Source organism: Loxodonta africana, chromosome 14, assembly GCF_030014295.1.
Source record: "Loxodonta africana isolate mLoxAfr1 chromosome 14, mLoxAfr1.hap2, whole genome shotgun sequence".
In the NCBI taxonomy this organism is placed as follows: domain Eukaryota; kingdom Metazoa; phylum Chordata; class Mammalia; order Proboscidea; family Elephantidae; genus Loxodonta; species Loxodonta africana.
Genome location: NC_087355.1, coordinates 21,871,490 through 21,891,436, shown reverse-complemented (window position 1 = coordinate 21,891,436; position 19,947 = coordinate 21,871,490). Strand labels below are relative to the sequence as shown.

Below are 19,947 nucleotides of genomic sequence, written 5' to 3'. Positions count from 1 at the left end.
TAAGATCCTTTGTACAAAGTGTAAGTATAAGATACTTGTACAAAGACGAGTCTTTGTAACGAAGGTAGTGCATTCAGAACACAATACAGGTTTAGACTGGGCAGTATTGGATAGTGAGAATCTTACTGGCATCTCCCAATACTTCGAGGCTTTGATACTAGTGATGAGCAGTCAGTCAGCCCAACACAACCCTTGTCTTGATAACATCTCCTGGCACTGAGACAAATTCAGGGAACATGCAGATATTTGCAACCTTTATAGTGTTAAAAACCAGTTGCCATCAAGTTGATTCCAACTCATGGGGACCTCGTGTGTCAGAGTGGAACTAGGCTCTATAGGGTTTTCAGTGGCTGATTTTTCAGAAGTAAATCACCAGGTCTTTCTTCTAAGATACCTCTGGGTGAATTCAGACCAACAACTCTTAGATAAGTAGCCAAGCATGTTAACCATTCGTACCACTCAGGGATTCCTTTATAGTGTTGCTCTCTTAGTAATGTTCATGGTTGGAGATGATTAGTAGAGAAGACAAATATTTCCATAGAAAAAGAAAGTATAGAGGGATATAAATTAATTTTTGAAGGTTTTATTGACGTTCTAATAACGATACCGAATTTTATATGGTATTTTAAATTATTCCAAAGACCATCTTCTAATATACTATTTTATTATTACAGTAAATCTGTGGAATAAATACAGGCTCTAGCTGTATCATCATTTAATCAAGGAAATTGTAACTACAGAAATTAAGCCCTCACATGGCAACCCGTCTGGTCAGGGTATACTCTGGGTATCACCAACAGTATTTGACTCTTACATTACAGTGTATCTCTCAGAATGCACTGCACTCCCTCTCTGTATAATACCGGCTATTTGATGATTAGGTGGTATCACATGAATGTCAAGATCAGCTCTCTGAGCTGGACATGGTACCGAGTGGTCCAAATGGCCATCACTTTCTACTTTGAGTATACTCACAATTGGCAGGCAGTTTGAATAAAATACAGACAACAATAGAGAGTTGTCATCTGGACTAAAATTACTATTTACTACCCTTCTGAAATTAATCTACATTGTATCTATTTTCTGATATTTGTGGTAATTCATTTGGACACTCTTAATGGCTGTGGTGTAATAGAAACACCAATGGTTTCCTGATTCACTGAATTATTTGCTCCTAAAATAGGTGTATAAAGCTGAATTACCTCTACTTTGTATGACTAGAGAAGACCTGGTAGCACAGTGAATAAAGTACTCGCTGCTTACCGAAGAGCAAGATGTGGGAGAAAGATGTGGCAGTCAGCTTCTGTAAAAATCTACAGTTTGGAAACCCTATGGGGCAGTTCTAAACTGTCCCCTAGGGTCTCTGTGAGTCAGAATCAACTCGATGGTAGCTGGTTTGGTTTTAGTTTATAAGACTAAGTGACCCTAGATTTTTAATTTTTTGCAATATTATAATCAACAACTTATTTCTTCATTATGCAAAGGGCCAGCAACATTTGGGGCATTTGACTTAAAAAAAAATAATAAGTTGCTAAAATATCCACAAAATAAATCATGCTCATCGAAAGGAGTTGAAATCCAGGTGTCACAATTACCTCTTGCTTTCAGCCTTTCCTGATGCTGACTCCCTCTTAATGTGACACCGTATTCATGTAACGTCACATGTACATTTTCTTGACTTTAAAATTCTTCTTTTAGGATCCACCTACTTCAGTTTCCCTTGGACTGCGAATGGAAGAAATGATTTTCAACTTGGCAGACACACATCTATTTTTTAATGACTTAGAAGTAAGTTCTAGTTGTCTTTCGTGTTTGTTACGTTTCATGTTTGAAAATAGATGATCATAAAATAATGAATATTATTTTTAAATATATAATTAGATAATCGAAATGATGGGATAGCATAATTAGTAATTTTATGGCAATGTGTATTGCCTTCATGGTATTGCTCTATTTTATTTTACTTCGGCTGTTGTATTTCAAAGTTAGATGCCATCTAACCATTGGTAAGGATTAAAGTTTAATAACAGGAATATTAAATTTTAAACTTTGTTGATTATCAGAAGCTACAGATTTATCAGTTAGTATCAAGCTGTGTCATCAGAAATTATGATACTTATATATGCTTTTTTTTTATATATATATGCTGTGTCAGACTCTCAATATATTAGGTCAACTGCTTTTCTTACTGAATGGTCCAGTTGGTTAGACGATATTTTAGTCAGGCTCTTCGGGCTGCCAAGATATCTGATGTCAAACTGCAGATGATATTATTTGTCCATTATGATTTGGAGGGAAACTTTTGTAAGATGGCTAGCTAAATATTATGGGTACTGACAAACATGCTGATCTTTGTTAGCAGCATTCTTCAAAACAAAGAATACTGTTTTTCATATTTCCATTATGAAAAAACATGACTATAACTGCATTTCACTTCTTTCTTAATAGAGACAGTTGTTTATTTAAATCCCACCATTCAGCAAGCTTGTGGCAGGGCTGCCAACAGGCATTAATCATCAAGTTGTTGTTTTGCTGGATTTATAAATGTATATTATTTCAGACAGAAGAATCTGAAAGATTCAAATAGAACTTTTACTGATCAAAGTTAATTGGCAGCAATTGGCCTTTAAATATTTCCTGATGTTTCCCTTTTCAAAATCAAGCGAAATGCACCTTATTTAATAGATGAACCAAAATCATTTGAAAAATGCCAGTGTGTGACAGAACTTAAAGGCGGTTTGTTTAACATCTGTCCTATATTTTGATTTCTTTTCATCTGCAATGAAACTACTCACAGACGAATTGGCAACTTACAGTGCAATAAAATTATTTAAATGTGCTTTTTTTTTTTTTTTCTCTCCCATTCCTCAGTGAAGTATTTATTTTTACACTCAAGGTAAAACACATTTTTTTTTTTTTTTTTTTGCATTTTAAAGAGTTTGCTTTCCTAAAGAAAGGTACATATATTACCGTTTTTTAAGACAGAAGTATTACAAGTGAGTGACAAGTTCAGAATTACTTTTAGAAGTTTAATAATCATACTTATTTTCAAGAGCTGTTTCTGATTTATGGCTGTGTTTCACTTTATAAGGGAGCAGCACAAAAAATTCCATATTTTACTAGTTTGTTAAAATTCCTTTACTGAGTTTCCATTTGTTTCTAATGATACACACAAAGCCGATATTTTGTCCTGGATACGACTTTGTTACTCTTATTGATGTTAATGGGTGTTAATAGCACCCATCAAGAAGAAATTAGCAGTAATTTGCTATCGCTTTTAAATTCTACCTTCTTAAAAATGCCGGAGCTTGTCTCTACAGTGCCAACACTATGTGGTGAAGAGTGAGGAGCTAGGCAGAGTAATAACATGGTAAAAAGAAATTTTTTTTTTTTATATAGACCCCCAAAATTTCCAAAATCAGTGTGGTTGTAACATAGCTAGATTTTTATTTCTTTCCTGACGTTATTCACACTGAAGTGTACCTAGACACTGTCTGAGATAGCACCCTAAGAAATATGCTGAAAGTATATCATTCACAGTTTTAGTTTAGCGATGTCATTTTTGTCCATAAGCACAAATGAAAAAATAATTAACTAGCAGTTTACTCAGTTATTGAAATATCAGATTCTATTCTTGGACTTGTCTGTGCTAGGACTATTTCTTAGAAGAGGTAACGTAGAAAAGAGAATGAATGACTAATGCAACCAGATATATAAAACAGTGGTGAAAAAATATTTAAGCATGTAACTTTACAAAAGTTGAGTTTAAATTATTTTACTTGAGAATAACATAAAGGGATCTACAAAAGCAGAATTTTTAGCATCTGTTTTATCTTTAGAAAGTATTTACTTGTTCTAGATTCAGGCAACATTTAAAAAATAAAGTGGCCCTTATGTTTACATCAGTCTTTCATTTTTTCAACAAACCTGGGACTGGTCATTGTAAGTATTAGTTTCTTTCAAAATAAGTGAAATTATTTCCTGGCAAAATAAATGTTTTGGCATAATGCTCTTCAAAAAACCAAAATTATCTCACCAGGCAGAAATGATGTGGTAATGCCTGATTTCACACTCCAGTTAGCAATGTGCTGTGGTAGGGGACATGAATATTTTAATATATTTAAATTACATGTTTTTAGCTCTTTAAGGTTTGTGGTACAAGTAATTTTAAGATTAACAAGCTGTTGGTTATCATGAAGTGTGATTTTTCAAATCTAATTGTTTACAGTTGGCCTCTTTTCTTCTAAAATCTTAACTTTGCCTTCTCCTCTGTACTATTTGGTTAGTTCACAGCTTTGGCATATGAGAGATTCTGAATAATGAAATACACTTTGTGAAGGGGCTTCCCATAACATTTGTTATATTATCAAAGCTTATGTTTAATGTGGATATTAGGATCTGATTTAGGAAATTTAGAATATGATTTTTGAAGCAATTTAGAAATATTCTAATCAAACTACAGGAAATTTATAAAATTAACCATGTTTAGTTTTAAAAGCCTTGTCATTTCACTCAGTGACTATTTAAATTAATTCTGTTGTTACTCCAGGAAAAAAAAAATTAAAATGAGAAATTTTGTTTTTCCCTACCATTAAAAATGACATGTTAGGAATATGAGTGACAGGGAAACCTAATTATCATGGGAAATATTTTCTCACATCAGAGGAGGGCTTAGACTTTAGTTCCCTAGTGCCCTGCTGGCTTTCCTAGTCTGACTAACATCCTTCCTATCGTTTTACAAAAAGGCCTCCATGTGCAATATGATGATGCTTATATGGAAGCCATTTTTTTTTTTTTTTGTGAATGACAATATAGAATTGGAGGGTTCCCCCCCGCCCAAGCTTGTTTAGTAAAACATTGCTATAAGTGAAGAAAGAGGTCTTTCTGTTGGATTTTTATTGAAAGGCAATCTGTAAATAGAGTAGGGAAAAACCTTCAGCATATGATAATGTTTCAGTTTAACCTGCCACTGGTCAGTTCTGCTGAATTTTTCCAGATAAAGGAAAATATTTTATTAAAATGGACATTTTAAAAATAGAACGTGAGCTCACGTTGGATTTCCTCTTTCTCGCTGGTTTTAAGTAATATCATTTTACTGACTTTATGGTTGTCATTCTAACCAGTGGTGTTGACGTGGTGGCCTTCAAGGGTCAGCAGGTACCACGTCTCTGGCCTCCGGCCTTACTTCACAGCTGCAAGGCTTAGGCTGGGAAGTAGTGAGAACCCTTCTCTTGTCTTCTTTGAGACCCAGAAATGTGAAGGAGTTGCACAGACCAACTAGTTATTTTGAAATTGCATTGGGCACCCCTTCCTCACTCTACCACTGTTTTGTTTAGTCCAGACAGACTGATATTTCATATTGCAATATGAATACTCCAGGGCTTCCTGAGTCTCATGTAGGGTTCCATTCTAGGTCTGGTTTTTAAGCGTCCGTACTTGAAAAAATCTGTACAAGGACATCATACATGAAGAAAGCAAAAGATTGTTAAAAAGACAGGAAAGTTAAAAAAAAAAAAAAAAAACCACCAAAATAGATGTTGGAAGAGACTCTGAAACTTGCTTTTGAACATAAAGTAGCTAAAGCAAGTGGGAGAAGTGATGAAGCAAAAGAACTGAACAGAAGATTTCAAAGGGTGGCACAAGAAGACAAAAGTATTATAATGGAATGTTCAAACACCTGGAGTTAGAAAACCAAAAGGGAAGAACTTGCTCAGCATTTCTCAAGTTGAAAGAACTGAAGAAAAAATTTCAGGCTTCAAGTTGCAATGTTGAAGGATGCTATGGGCAAAAAATCGAATGACATAGGAAGCATAAAAAGAAGATGGAAGGAATACACATAGTCACTGTACCAAAAAGGATAGGTCAGTGTTCAACCATTTCAGGAGGTAGCATGTTATCAAGAACCAATGGTACTGAAGGAAGAAGTCCAAGCTGCACTGAAGGCATCGTTGAAAAACAAAGTTCTCGGAATTGATGGAATACCAATTGAGATGGTTCAACAAATGGATGCAATGCTGGAAGTACTTACTCATTTATGCCAAAAAATTTGGAAGACAGCTACCTGACCAGCTGGAAGAGATCCACATATGTGCCTATTCCAAAGAAAGGTGATCCAATGGAATGCGGAAATTATTCAACATTAACATCTCATATAAGTGAAATATCTCACACAAGTAAAATTTTGCTAAAGATAATTCAGAAATGCTTGCAGCAGTACATTGACAGGGCACTACAAGAAATTCAGGCCAGATTCGGAAGAGGATGTGGAATGAGGTATATCATAGCCAATGTCAGCTAGACCTTGGTTGGAAGCAAAGAATACCAGAAGGATGTTTATCTATGTTTTATTGACTATGCAAAGACATTCAAATGTGTGGATCATAACAAATTATGGGTAACAGTGTGAAGAATGGAAATTCCAGAACACTTAATTTTGTTCACGTGGAACCTGTACAAAGACCAAGAGGCAGTCGTCGGAACAGAACAAAGGGGATACGGCGTAGTTTAAAATAAAAAAAAAAAAAGGTGTGTGTCAGGGTTGTATCCTTTCACCCTACTTATTCAGGCTGTATGCTGAGCAAGTAATCCAAGAATCTGGACTTTATGAAGAACAACACAGCATCAGAATTGGAGAGAGACTCGTGAACAACCTGAGATATGCAGATGACACAACATTGCTTGCTGCAAGGTAAGAGGACTTGAAGCACTTACTGAGGAAGATCAAACACCACAGCCTCCAGTACGGATTACACCTCAACATAAGGAACACAAAAATCCCCACAACAGGACCAATAAGCAACATCATAATAAATGGAAAAAAGTTGTCAAGGATTTCATTCTACTTGGATCCACAATCAACACTCATGAAAGCAGCAGTCAATCTGTTGCAAAAGACCTCTTTAAAGTGTTGAAAAGCAAAGATGTCACTTTGAGGACTGAATTGTGCCTGAACCACACACACCGTGGTATTTTCAATCACCTCATAATTGTGAAAGCTGGACAATGATCAAGAAAGACCGAAGAAAAATCAATGCCTTTGAATTATGGTCTGACAAAAAATATAGACTATACCACAGATGGCCAGAAGAATGAAAAATCTGTCCTGGAAGAAGTACAAGCAGAATGCTCCTGAGAAACGAGGATGGCGAGACTTTGTCTTGCATACCTTGGACCTGTTATCAGGAGGGACCAGTCCTTGGAGAAGGACATCATCGTTGGTAAAGTAGAGGGTCAGCTAAAAAGAGGAAGACCCTCAACGAGATGGATGGGCACAGTGGCGGCAACAATGGGCTCAAACATAGTAATGATTGTGAGGAGGGCGCAGGATGTGGCAGTGTTCTGCTCTCTTCTACACAGGGTTGCTCTGAGCTGGAAAGGACTCAACGGTGCCTAACATGAACAAAAAAAATCTGTGGAAAGATACTCCAGAATTTCAGCATTGTTTTTATCTGGGATTTTGGAGTTTTTTATTTTTTTGTTTGTACTTCACTCTATATTCTGAATTCTCTATAATGTATATGCATTTTTTAATAATGAAGGAGAAAAAAATACTACCTTTAAAAGCCATTGATAATATTAAAAAGACAAAACAGAACGAAACATGTACAACCAAAGTAGCAAAGAATTCATGTTTTTACAAATGATGAAGAAACACGTAAAGAACTAGCTCAGTAGGAAAAAGGAGCCAAAGGACAAGAACAATTTACAAGAGGAAAGCATTCGAATGATCAGCATACAGAAACATATAAAAATATTAGATTTCATTCTAGTAATCAGAAAGGTTGGGTCAAACGTTAAGTGTCCAGCCTCTTGGTCATCAAACTGGCAAAGATTTAAAATCAATGATATGGTTTACAGTGCAATAGGATGGGCGTTTGCCAACATTGCTGGTAAGGGTACAAATTGGTACAGCTTTTCTCAGCTCTGCCCAGAGGCTTTTGTATACTAGTTTAATCTCTCCTGATAAATTCAGGAAACAAAGGACCGCACGTTCTATATCCTGGTAATGTCTCCCACAGCACAGAGTTTTATATACATTTGTATAAATTTATGCAAAGCAGCTTGACAGTGTCCTCAGAACCTTGATGTGACAACCCTTTTACTTAGTAATTCCACTTTCATCGTCTATTCTAAGAAAATAGAGTTGCAAACAGATAATCATGAGCTGTTTCTTTCTGCTGTGCATATGGTTGCTATGAGTCAGAACCAACTCAATGGCACCTAACAACGATTATGAGGTAATAATAATAAGCATTCATTGGAAACTTGTTCTAAGGGCTTTATATACACCATTTTATTTAGTACCCCGATATCTTAATGATAGAAGCACTATTATCTCCTTTATATGGAACCAAAACCAAACCAAACCCATTGCTGTCGAGTCGACTCCGACTCATAGCAACTCTATAGGACAGAGTAGAACTACCCCATTGAGTTTCCAAGGAGCGCCTGGTGGATTTGAACCGCAAACCTTTTGGTTAGCAGCCATAGCACTTAACCATTACACCATCAGGGTTTCCAATGGAGGAGCCAAAAAAAGTCCAAGGTCACAAAGGTATTAAGTGACAGATTCTAACCCAAGTCTGACATTTTCCAGAAGTCCGCTCATTCCCCCATACTCTGCCTCCCATGCAGTGTTTTATACAACAAAATTTAGAAATACATTAAAACTATTTACTGCATAAAGGTCCATTTCAAGTTTTAAAATAAGCTGTAAAATACAGTGTGGCCTTAATGTTAAAATTTATGATATATTAATAAAAATGGGGAAATTATTTTTAAAAGCAAACTGCAAAATGCAGTGTATGATCCTGATTTTTAGCATCTATGACATATTTAAAAATAACTGGATGATGAGGTTATACTGTCTCTCTGTGATGCTTCAAAACTAAGACGCGTGTAGCATTCTCTACTGTCTTTATACTGTGTTGTTTCATTCATTCATTCAGCAGTCAGTAAATATTTATTGAGTGAGAGGCACAGTTATAGATGCTGTGGATGCCGCCAAGACTGAGGCAGGGCCACTCTCCTCATGGAGTTAACACTGTAAAAGAGAAGCAGGCTATAAATGCTGTGTAAATAAGGTAGTTTCATGTAGTGGTAAGTACTCTGAAGAAAATAATAATTGGCTGAGGCAGGACAGCATGGGGGGCAGGATGATTCTTGGCTAAGATGACCAGGAAGAACTTATCTGTGAGGAAATGGCGTTTGCAAAGAAAACAGGAAGGTGGGAGAGAAGTCAATGTGCAACAATGTGGTAGCACCCCAGAAGGGGAATGGCAATTGCAAAAGCCCTGAGATGGGATTGAGTTTTCTTCTTCAAAAAACAAGCAAGATGACCAGTGTGGCTAGGACGGAGTGAAGGGTAGGAGAGTGACAGGGTCCAGATCATGAAGCACCCTGTAGACCATAATTAACCAAAAACCATTGCAGATGAGTCAGTTCCAACTCATAGTGACCCTGTAGGACACACTTCCCCATAGAGTTTCCAAGGAGCCACTGGGGGACTCGAACTTCAAAACTTTGGGTTAGCAGCTGTAGCACTTAACCACTTAGAAGATGGATATTTTTTCTAATTGCAGTGGGAAGCCACTGGAGAGTTTTCAGCATGGATGTGATAGAATTGTATTTGTACCTTAAAAAGATCAGTCAGGTTATCATATGAGGAATGGGGGCAAGAGAGGACACAGGGAGACCAATTACGAGATTGTTTCAGTTAGGCAGGGAGGAGATTAGCTTTGGGCTGCAGTTGTGCAGTCCTGGACACAGTGAGAAGCTGCAGATTTGCCCTATATTTTGGTGGAAGCCCTGGCAGGATTTGCTAATGATCAGATGAGGTGGAGAGGGAAAACCGAGTCAGTGATGACCACTACACTAGGTTTTGACCTTAGCAACTGGATGGGTGGTCACATTTCTGAGACGAGAATGAGTTGGTTTGGGTTGAGGAGGTGGGGGGAGGAGGGACTTTGATTCAAGCATTCAGTGTTGAGCACACTAAGTTTGAAATACCTATTCCAACATCCAAGTCAAACTATCACATATAAACAAGTAAGCATAGAGGTTTGGATCCCAGAGAAAAGAGAAATTCTGAAGATAAGAGTTTTGGGAGGCGAAGAACCATGCCACTGTACGTAGGGGAAAGTGTGTAAATAGAAGAGAGGGCCTCAGTGGGGCATTAGGACACTCTAACAATTAGAAATAGGACCAAGGAAGAGCTTTCAAAGGAGAACAGAAACCCAGAGAATAAAGTATTTCGATAATGTGGAAATCTTTCATTACTGTGCCAAGTGCTGCCAAAGTAGATGAGGACAAAGAAGTGATTGTTGATTTGACAAGAATGTTGGTTATTGATGACTCTGATAAACACCATTTCAATAAAATGTGAAAATGTAAATTCCGTTGGAAAGAGTTGAGAGGACGAGGGTTAAAAAAGTGAAGACAGGAAGTATTGAGTATTTTGACAGTGACAGAATGCAGAGATGTGGGGTGGTTTGTGGAGAAGATCAGAGCGTCAAAACCTGTTGCTGTTGAGTTGATTCTGACTCCCTGTGACCCCCATGTATGTCAGAGTAGAATTGTGCTCCATTGGGTTTTTGTGGCTGATTTTTCCAAAGTAGATCGCCAGGCCTTTCTTCCAAGGCACCTCTGGGTGTACATGAGCTGACAATCTTTTGGTTAGCAACTAAGTGCCTTACCGGTTTATACCTCCAGGGACAGGAAGTATTGAGAGTTTTGATGATGATAGAATCTAAAAATATGGAGTGGTTTGTAGAGGGGATCATAAAATCAAGAAAGGGCTATTTATTTTATAAGTAAAAGACATTTAGGCATGTTGGGATGTATGTGGGAATGATTCAGTAGAAAGGACAGATACATGATGTGCCAAAGTGAGGGGCAGTTGCAGGAGCGAAGTCCTTAGGTGAGCAAGAGAGGATGGGATCCAGAATGCAAGTGACAGGACTGGCAGAGTCTGCAGGAACACGCTCAGGCAGATAGGTGGGACTTGGTAGTGGTCCAAAAAAAAAACCAAACCCAGTGCCGTCGAGTCGATTCTGACTCACAGCGACCCGTAGGACAGAGTAGAACTGCCCCATTGAGTCTCCAAGGAGCACCTGGCGGATTTGAACTGCCGACCCCGTGGTTAGCAGCCATAGCACTTAACCACTATGCCACCAGGGTTTCCTTGGTAGTGGTAGGAGGGGGTTTTTTCCACCGTAAAAATACTTATTGTACTACATTATGATTTTCTGTTTCCCTCTTTTTATTCTCCATGAGATAATTCCTTGAGGGCAAGGGCCGTGATTTGTCTGCCTGAACCTTAAGCTCCTAACACAGGGTTTGCTATATAAAAGGCTCAACTATATTTTTTCGAATTATTTTTTACCCAGTTTTTTAAATTCATAGTCTAAAATTAGCACTACTGCTTTTATAATTTGAAAAAGTTAGCTTTAAAAAAAATGAAGATGATCTACCAATCCTAAAAATAATTGAAATTGTCCAAGATGTTAAACTTTGATATTATCCTTTTTCAAAGTCATACTTTCAAAATCCTTAATGCCAAAACACAATATACATAGAAGAGGTATAATATAAAATTATATGCAGTGTGATTTCAGGTATGTATGTTAGATATTAAAAAATAAATTTCTCTACTATAAAAATGTTACCAAAATATAAAAACAAAAATTATTATCTCTAGGCAGTGGGATTACAAGTTATTAAATTTTCTTTATGTTATTATGTCCTATAGTTGGAAACCCTGGTGGTGGTGTGGTTAAGAGCTATGGCTGTAACCGTAGGCTCGGCAGTTCGAATCTACCAGGTCCTTCTTGGAAACCCTATGGGGCAGCTCTACTCTGTCTTGTTAGGGTCATTATGAGTCAGAATCAACTCAATGGCAGTGGAGTTTTTTTATAATTGGTTAATACTTCTTTATAATCAGAAAAATATTGAATATAATTATAACTCTACTATTCCAACTTGACTCAAAATCCGGTATTTATTTTGTTTGTTATCTTGGAGTTCTGCAGATAACCAGAGTTTGAACATATGGTTGCATTTGTTCCGTGCCTCAGTTTCCCATCTGTAAAATGGGATGGTAACAGTACCCACAGCATAGGATCAGCGTGAGGATTAACTGAGTTATTCTTCATTTAATGAATAAAGCGCATAGAACTAGCATTGGCACACGGGAGGCTCTAAAGAAGTCTACGCTGCTATTAATTGTTTATTGAGCATCTTCTACACACAAAGCACTGCGGCAGGTGCTAGAGTGATCTGGAGGAAGAGAAGGGGATGAGTTAAGGAGGGGCTAGGGAATGACGATTATAAAACCACACCTTTGCTGCCAAGATTCCCACGTAGAATTCTAATAGAAATCGTACCAGACACAACGAAAGCGGTTAGTCTTGCAAATGCCTTAAGTTTCAGGCACATCACAGGGTGTTTTCCTTGCTCTTTCCTCATTCAAAGCCCCCCAGTTTCATGAGGGAAAGTTGGTCGTTGGCAGTGACATAGTTAAATTACCACTGTATCTGCTTCCATCACATTGTGCTCTTCTTCGTATGAAAGGAAGACTCTGGTTCCTGTCCAAAGGACACGTGTTCCTTTAGTTCTGCTGACGAGTTCTCCTCTCTGCATCCTCCTGCTGCCCGGTGCGTTTTGAAGGACAGCTGGTGGAATTGGTGGTGGTGTCTGCAGCGTGGGGCAGAGCCTGGCTGTGCGCGCGGTCACGCAGCCTGGCAGATCCCCCGCGCTGGACGCAGCATCGGGGCAGCTTGCCCAGGGCACTGCCTGCTCAGGCTGCGGGTCCTCCCCTGGGGAAGGAGGAGGCAGGAGGACAGCAGGCATTAAGGAAACCTCTTCTCACATTGGAGTCCCTGGGTGATGCAAATGGTTAATGCGCTCAACTGCTAACCAAAAGGTTGGAGGTTTGAGTCCACCCAGAGGTGCTTTGGAAGAATGTCCTGGTGCTCTACTTCTGAAAAATCACCACTGAAAACCCTATGAAGCACAGTGCTGCTCCGACACACATGGGGTGGCTGTGAGTCAGAGTCAACTCAACGGCACCTCCTTCTCCTCACACCGGTAAAATGAGTGCTAGCAACTGAAGACATGCATGGCACAAACTGTTTTCAGATTGAAAGTCCTTGTTAATGAGATAACAGCCACTATACAGTATACAAAGCATTGTCACAAAACCATCGAATGTGATCCTCTGTCACCACCGTATATCTCCAGTTTATACACTTAGGAAATTGAAGTGATTTGGCCAAAGACGCTGGGTTAGGTAATGGTAAAGCTGAGATCAAAACATGGCTTCCCTGGCTGAAATATCATGGCACAAACAAAAAAACCTTTTTAGCTGTGCCATATAATTGGCTATTCTTCTTTAGCAGTCTGAAGAAATTGAGTCGTATCTTGGTGCATGAATTTACAAGGACCCTATGACACATAGATGCAATACTGTATAGCCCAATAACTGAACAGTGGTTTTTCTAAAGGAATTTTCGATTTTTTGTTGTTGTTTCTCATCATGTCTTACAGACAGTAATTGCTGAAGCATTCTAAAATCTCTTTTGGAAAAGCTGGGCGATAGGTCAGTAAATAAATGGACGGATGAATGGATGGACAGATGGATGACAGACATGTGCTACTGTACATTCCTATCGTTGAATACACAGAAACACTTCAGCAGCTCCTACATTACGACCTGCTATGCTATAAATTTACTCATGGCTTGCTTCCTTCCACACACTACGCTAGCCATTGAGGGTAGAGAGATGAAACATATTCCCTACCTTCAAGGAGCCCGGATACTGAGTGGAGACAGAAAAATAAAAGAGCAACTGTATCAGACAGAAAACTAACAGTTACATCAGAGTGATATCCACAGTAGTGGAGATATGTAAGGATGCTGGTAGGTTCCAAAGGGGGGGGATGGCTAACCCAGACTCGGGGAGAGGTGGCAAGGATGAAAATGGTAGAGAAATGACTTCACCAGGAAGTAAAATTTGGCCTGAGAGAGCATGGCATGTGAGACCGAGTCTGAGTGTGTTTAAAACACAGAGCCCGTGTACAGCAGTGGTGAGATAAGAGGAGGGAAGGGTGACAGGAACCAGATCACGAAAGGCTTTGTATGGGCTGCTAAGGTTTTATAGTGAATGCCAAAGGCGATCATTACAGAATTTTTAGTATTGCTGTGGAGACGGATTGGGAAGTCAGAGGTATCAGTAATCTAGTAACCAGGGAACAGCAAACAGGGACAGATGTGAAAGCTGTTAAGAAGTAGTCTGGATAGGATTCGGGGTATTTTCAGTGTTGGGGGTGGGGAGGCAAGAACCGTAGTTTCTGGCTTGAGCAACAAGGTGTTATTCACTGAGGTAGAAAACCCATGGAAACGATCACGTTTTGGAAGGAAGATGATGAATCCGGTTTTGAGAGATTGAATTTGAAGTGTGTGTAGGACATGCACGTGGAGGCCAGTGGGCAGTTGTATGGGCAGGTCAGAAGCTCAGGAGAGAGAATTGAGCTTGAAATTGATGGAGATTTCCAAGAAAGAAGTCTGGCCCCTGCTTGCTGAAGAAGAAAAATGGTTTCAGAGCAGGGGTCCTGTTGTGAAATTTTAGTTGGAAGCCCAGAATCAAAATGTATATTGAAGATTCCTGGTTTGGAGAATTAAATGACTATGTAAGGCAGAAGTGGTCATTTTTAGTATCAGTTAGCAGTCTGATATTAATCTGTCCAAAAAACTTTCTTCTTAGTTTTGCAAGTCTCTTAATTCCGTTGGAGGAATAGAGAAAGCAGCAGAGTGAGAGAGACCTGGCTTCAGTCCTTGCTCCTTACTAACATGTGCCATAGCACAGTCAACCCCGACAAGCGTCAGCTATGGGAACAAGGAGGCTGTGAAGGTTAAAGGAGAGAACAGAATCTCAAGTCCCCAGCCCAGTGCCTGCCACTTGGGGACGCCCCCACAAATGGTAGCACTTCCCCTTCTTGCTAAATAGAAATGCCGCTTCAGCTTTCAGATGGACTGTTGGGTTGCCGTCAGCTTATTTAAAAATACTGTGAAATTGACCTGCTAATGTCATATGTGACAGGCTTTTAGTTTAGACTGGTGTCCCAGATTTTGACAGGTGTTCACTAATCTTCAGTCGGGGAGAGGCTAACTCGTTTTTAAAGCCAAATTTTCTTCATTTACCTCCATAGGAAGTTTGTTTAATAGAGAAAAGAATTTTCAAAGTGCCCTTTTTTTTTTTTTTTTTTTGATTGAATAATGCCAGGGAAGGCCTGTGACTACAACTTCCCCCAAAATGTGTTTCCGTTGCCGTCCCAGAGGCTTCTCCCATTTCAGGGCAGTCTTTACAGTAGAGCCTCTATCCAGGCGCAGTTCAGCATTCTAACAGCATTTCTAAGGAAAAGCTTTCGGAATCCTGGATTCTTCCTGCTGCTAATTGTGTGCTACTCCTTTGTAAGGCAGGTGGAGGCTGGGTGTGGGAAGGGGATGTTGACTTTGATCAACATCATTTGGTAAACTTGTTTGCATCTTCCAAATTAACCGACTGTTATCTTCTGATGTTGGCATTTTATCAGAAATTTAAAGGTAGCCCTATGTCCAAGATATCCTCTTTGATTAGTAGGAATTGTTTGTTTTAAACACATACTAATTCAATACTACTAGACTTGGAGATAAGATGTTTCTATTAAGCAACAAATAGCTTAGAAAATTAACAGTCGAAAGGTAAAATGTTCAGCATGTATGCAATAACATGTTAGAGGTGTGGTAGAGTAAGAATATTTCCCCCTCGAAAAGTAGTAATAATATTTGTCGCATTAGTTGCTATCGACTCACCTCTAGCTCACAGCGACCTTACGTATCACAGAACAAAGCATTACCTACCTCGTCCTGTCCTATCTTCACAGTCACTGGTATGTTGAGTCCCTTGTTGCGACTCTTGTGTGGTGCCTTCTAACTAGGGGGCTCATCTTCCAGTACCAGTGATGCATAAGGTTTTCATTGACTGATTTGGAAGTAGATCACCAGGGTTTTCTCCTAACCTGTTTTAGTCTGGAAGCTCCGTTGAAACCTGTCCACCCTCCTAGTATTTGAAATACTAGTGGCACAACTTCCACCATCGTAACAACATGCCAGCCACCACAGTATGACAAACTGACAGGTGGGTGGTAGAACTATAACGTTTAAAACATAATGTTTATTTATGTTAAAATAAAAGAAAAATGCTCTGGATTTTAAATAGCAAACATCATTCTATTTATAATCACATACCTACGTACCTATTTAAATTTTCTTAAGTAGAAGTCATAATTGGCCAAAGCTACGTAAATTGACAAAAAAGGGCTTTTCCAAAATCTGAGGTAAAATTTAAAACTTTAAGTTGAGGTGAGAAACAAATCAGTTGTTTTTAGAGATAATGGTAGAAAAGATGAAGATATCCCTGTTCTCAAGTAGCCTCAATTTGGTGGGGGATATAAATAAGTAAGGTAATAGTGAATTTGGAAGCCTTTGGGAGTACTGGGGAAGTGCAGCCAGCCCCACATGAGAGTGATGTCAAAAGTACTACTTGAAGGATTAACAGGAGCCCACAAAGCTGAATGGGGTGGGCTTTAGAGAAGAGTGTTCTACGCAGAAGGTATAGAACGAACAAGGCTCAGAGATGCGAGGGATTAAAAATATCAGTTAAGGAAAATGTAATAAATATAAACTAAGAAGATAAATGGAATAGTGGTTAAAAGCTCGGCTGCTAACCAAAAGGTCAGCAGTTCGAATCCAATAGCTGCTCCTTGGAAACTCTTTGGGGCATTTACTCTGTTCTATAGGGTCACAATGAGTCAGAATCGATTCCACGGCAACAGGTTAAAGAAATCAACTTGATAGCAACTATTGGATCCATCAGCCTTTGCTTGGCTAAATGAAATATGAAACATGCAAAAAATGGAGTATTATGCAGCAATTTAAGAGATAATATGGATAGATGATCAATATATTTATTATATATTGGTGAGTAGAGGAGAAAAGTAGGTTACAAGCAGCATGTACCTGGTTTCACCTGCTTTTTGTGTGTCTCCCCTACTGGAATGTAGGTTCTGTGAAAAACTTGAGGGACTTTGGATAAATGGGTGAGTGAATGGGAGGGGAGGGAGGTCGATGGAAGGATGTTAACAGTGGTTACTTGAGGGATGGAATTGAGAGCTTATTGTGTGTGTGTGTGTGTGTGTGTGTATTCTGTATCGTATAAATTTTCCATGTGAGTATTATCATTTTTATCCTCAGAAAAAAAACACACTTGTTTTCACAAAGCTACTAACTTTTTAATGCTTCAGTGACAAAATATGATGACATTAATTCATTAACTTCTGGTTGGATCATTGATTCTTAACTAAATTCTGCAAATCAGATAATCTGAAAGGTTTCATTCCATATCATCTCTGTGCTTGGTCCAGTGTTAGAAAATCAAAAGGAAGAAAAATATGTGGGAAACCATCTCCTCTTTCAAAGAGTTTGTCTTCTGATGGAGTACACAAAGTTGTCTGCGTAAGTCTTCATTTCATTCTCCGTCCAATGTAGGGTTGTAGAGAGGATTGGAAATAACTTGTAGTACATGTGGTCTGACATGTAGTAGGCTCCCAATAGTTGTAGCTACTGTTATCCAGACAGTGGATGGAGAGAAGAAAGAACCAATAAAATCTTAACAGGAACATTGCCTTGAAGGTGGAGAAAGGGATGAGAAAGCATTCCATCAGGCAATAGACACAGCTAGCAAAGAGGAGCCTGGTAAAGTAGGAGTGGAGGCAGGCCAATGAGGCTCACCTGGCAGGAGACTAGCCGGGCTCGTTATAGAGGCCCTGCAATGCTCAACTACAGGGTTTAAGCCTGATCCGACAGATAGGCATATGTTAAGTTTTCCAATTTAATCTTTCCAGAGCATTTGTCATGCATCTTCTGGTTAAAAGGCAGAGACAGACAGAAGGGAAATGCATTACCTGCCTCCAAGAAGTTTGTATTCCATGGTGGAGATTATATTCTCAGGTAGAGCAAAACCCACTTCAGAAAATTGTATCTGAAGGTGGCATACAAGGTGTATTGAAAGCAGGGCTAGAAGCCTGATGAATTAATTCCATTTTCCATTCTCATAGTTTTGCAAGAATCGTAATACTTTCCCTGAGAAAAGATTATAGTGAGACTCACCTATACCATTTCTCCCAGCCCTTCCCTGTGTTTAAAGAACCCTAATGGCAAGACCTGCATCTCAGTTATTTTTGTATATTAGGATAGGGTCGGAAACCCTGGTGGCATAGTGGTTAAGTGCTACGGCTGCTAACCAAAAGGTTGGCAGTTCACATCCACCAGGCGCTCCTTGGAAACTCTATGGGGCAGTTCTGCTCTGTCCTTTAGGGTCACTATGAGTGGATTTTTTTTTTTTTGTGAGTGGGGATCGACTCAAAGGCAATGGGTACAGTACGGGTAGGATAGGGTCGCTATGAATTAAAATCAACTCGATGGCAGTGGGTTTGGTTGGTGTTTTTTTTGTGTGTGTGTGCCTAGTACTGTGCCTGGTATGTAAATTAGGTATTCAGTTACTATTAGTCAAATGCATGAGAAAATGAATGAAACAATACAGAACATATGCCCTGTATATTTTCTAATGATATTGCCACAGTGATTAGGTAGCATGTATACATACTGTATTAATGATATATAGTATCTTTCTGAATAATATATAAACAACCAAAACATGATTATTTGTAGCTCTAAATATTTATTTATGGAAGGAGGGGTGGTTTTATAGGAATTGAGCATATGAGTGTAGACAGCATTTTCCTCAGTATTCGTTTCAGGCACTCAGCTCTCTTTCCCCTATTGACACCTAGTGAATTGGAGCACACCAAGGCTCCCCATGTAGAAGAAATTTATCTTAATAGGGCAGTTCACACCAAGGTGGTGGTTGTTAGTTCCTGTCTCATTGCTCTGACTCCTGGTGACCTCATGTATGACAGAACAAAATGTTACCTGGTCTCGCATTATCTTCATGATCCTTTTTATGTTTGAGTCCACTGTTGTGACTATCGTGTAGTGCCTTCCAGCCTAGGAGGCTTATTTTGCAGCACTATATTGGATAGTATTTTGTTGTGATCCATAAGGTTTTTACTGGCTAATTTTTGGAAGTAGATTGCCAGGCCTTTCTTCCTAGTCTGTCTTAGCTGAAAGCTCCACTGAAACCTGCCCACCATGGGTGACCCGTCTAGTATTTGAAATACCAGTGGCCCAGCTTCCAGCATCACAGAAACATGCAAGCCACCACGGTACAACAAACTGACAGATGGGGTGGTGGTCATACCAAGGAAATGGAGTTAAATAACTTTCCTATACCTAAAGTCTTTGTCTTATAAAAGAGCATTCACAAGGGATGATTTCCTGTGGTGGAATTTCAGACTCATTGATACTTGGAATAAAAAAGAGAAATTTCTGGGCAAAAACTGCCCTTCCAGGTCCTCACTCCCTGCAAGGGGCTGACAGTAAGGGAAGGTGATGATGGAGCCTTCCTGCCGCTCACAGGGAACCCTTTTTTTAAAGTGCCTATGTCCGGTCCTACATGCTTTCTTTCGTCTGTGGGGTCAGTAATAATCACATGGCAGAGAAAATCAGCTTGGAGAATTTTTATTAGCATGTTAACTGTGGATACTTTTGAGCCTGCTTTAGTCTGAGATACAAATTATACACAGTTGAGTATTTTTTACTATTATAAAGTTATCTGGCTGGATAAAAGTGAACTAAAATTGAGTAAATCGATCTTAAATCTTTCAAACCTCCTCCTCTAAGAAAGAGGCTTTTAAAGGATAGATGTTTGTTGTTAAACATAAATCGATAGATATGAAATGATCGTAAGCTGGGACTTATATTTGATACAAAGACTTAATTTTAGGAAGAGT

At 38.9% G+C, this 19,947-nt stretch overlaps 1 protein-coding gene across 16 annotated transcripts in view; it reads left to right on the top strand.

Annotated features, from left to right (window-relative positions):
• EYA1 (EYA transcriptional coactivator and phosphatase 1) overlaps positions 1-19,947 on the top strand; it is a 439,803-nt gene that overhangs the window by 385,066 nt on the left and 34,790 nt on the right. For all 16 annotated transcript variants that reach the window (XM_064267819.1, XM_064267821.1, XM_064267820.1 and 13 more), the window contains one exon: positions 1,699-1,788. In XM_064267819.1, coding sequence (XP_064123889.1) covers positions 1,699-1,788 — 90 coding nt within the window. The remainder of the gene's footprint in view (positions 1-1,698; positions 1,789-19,947) is intronic.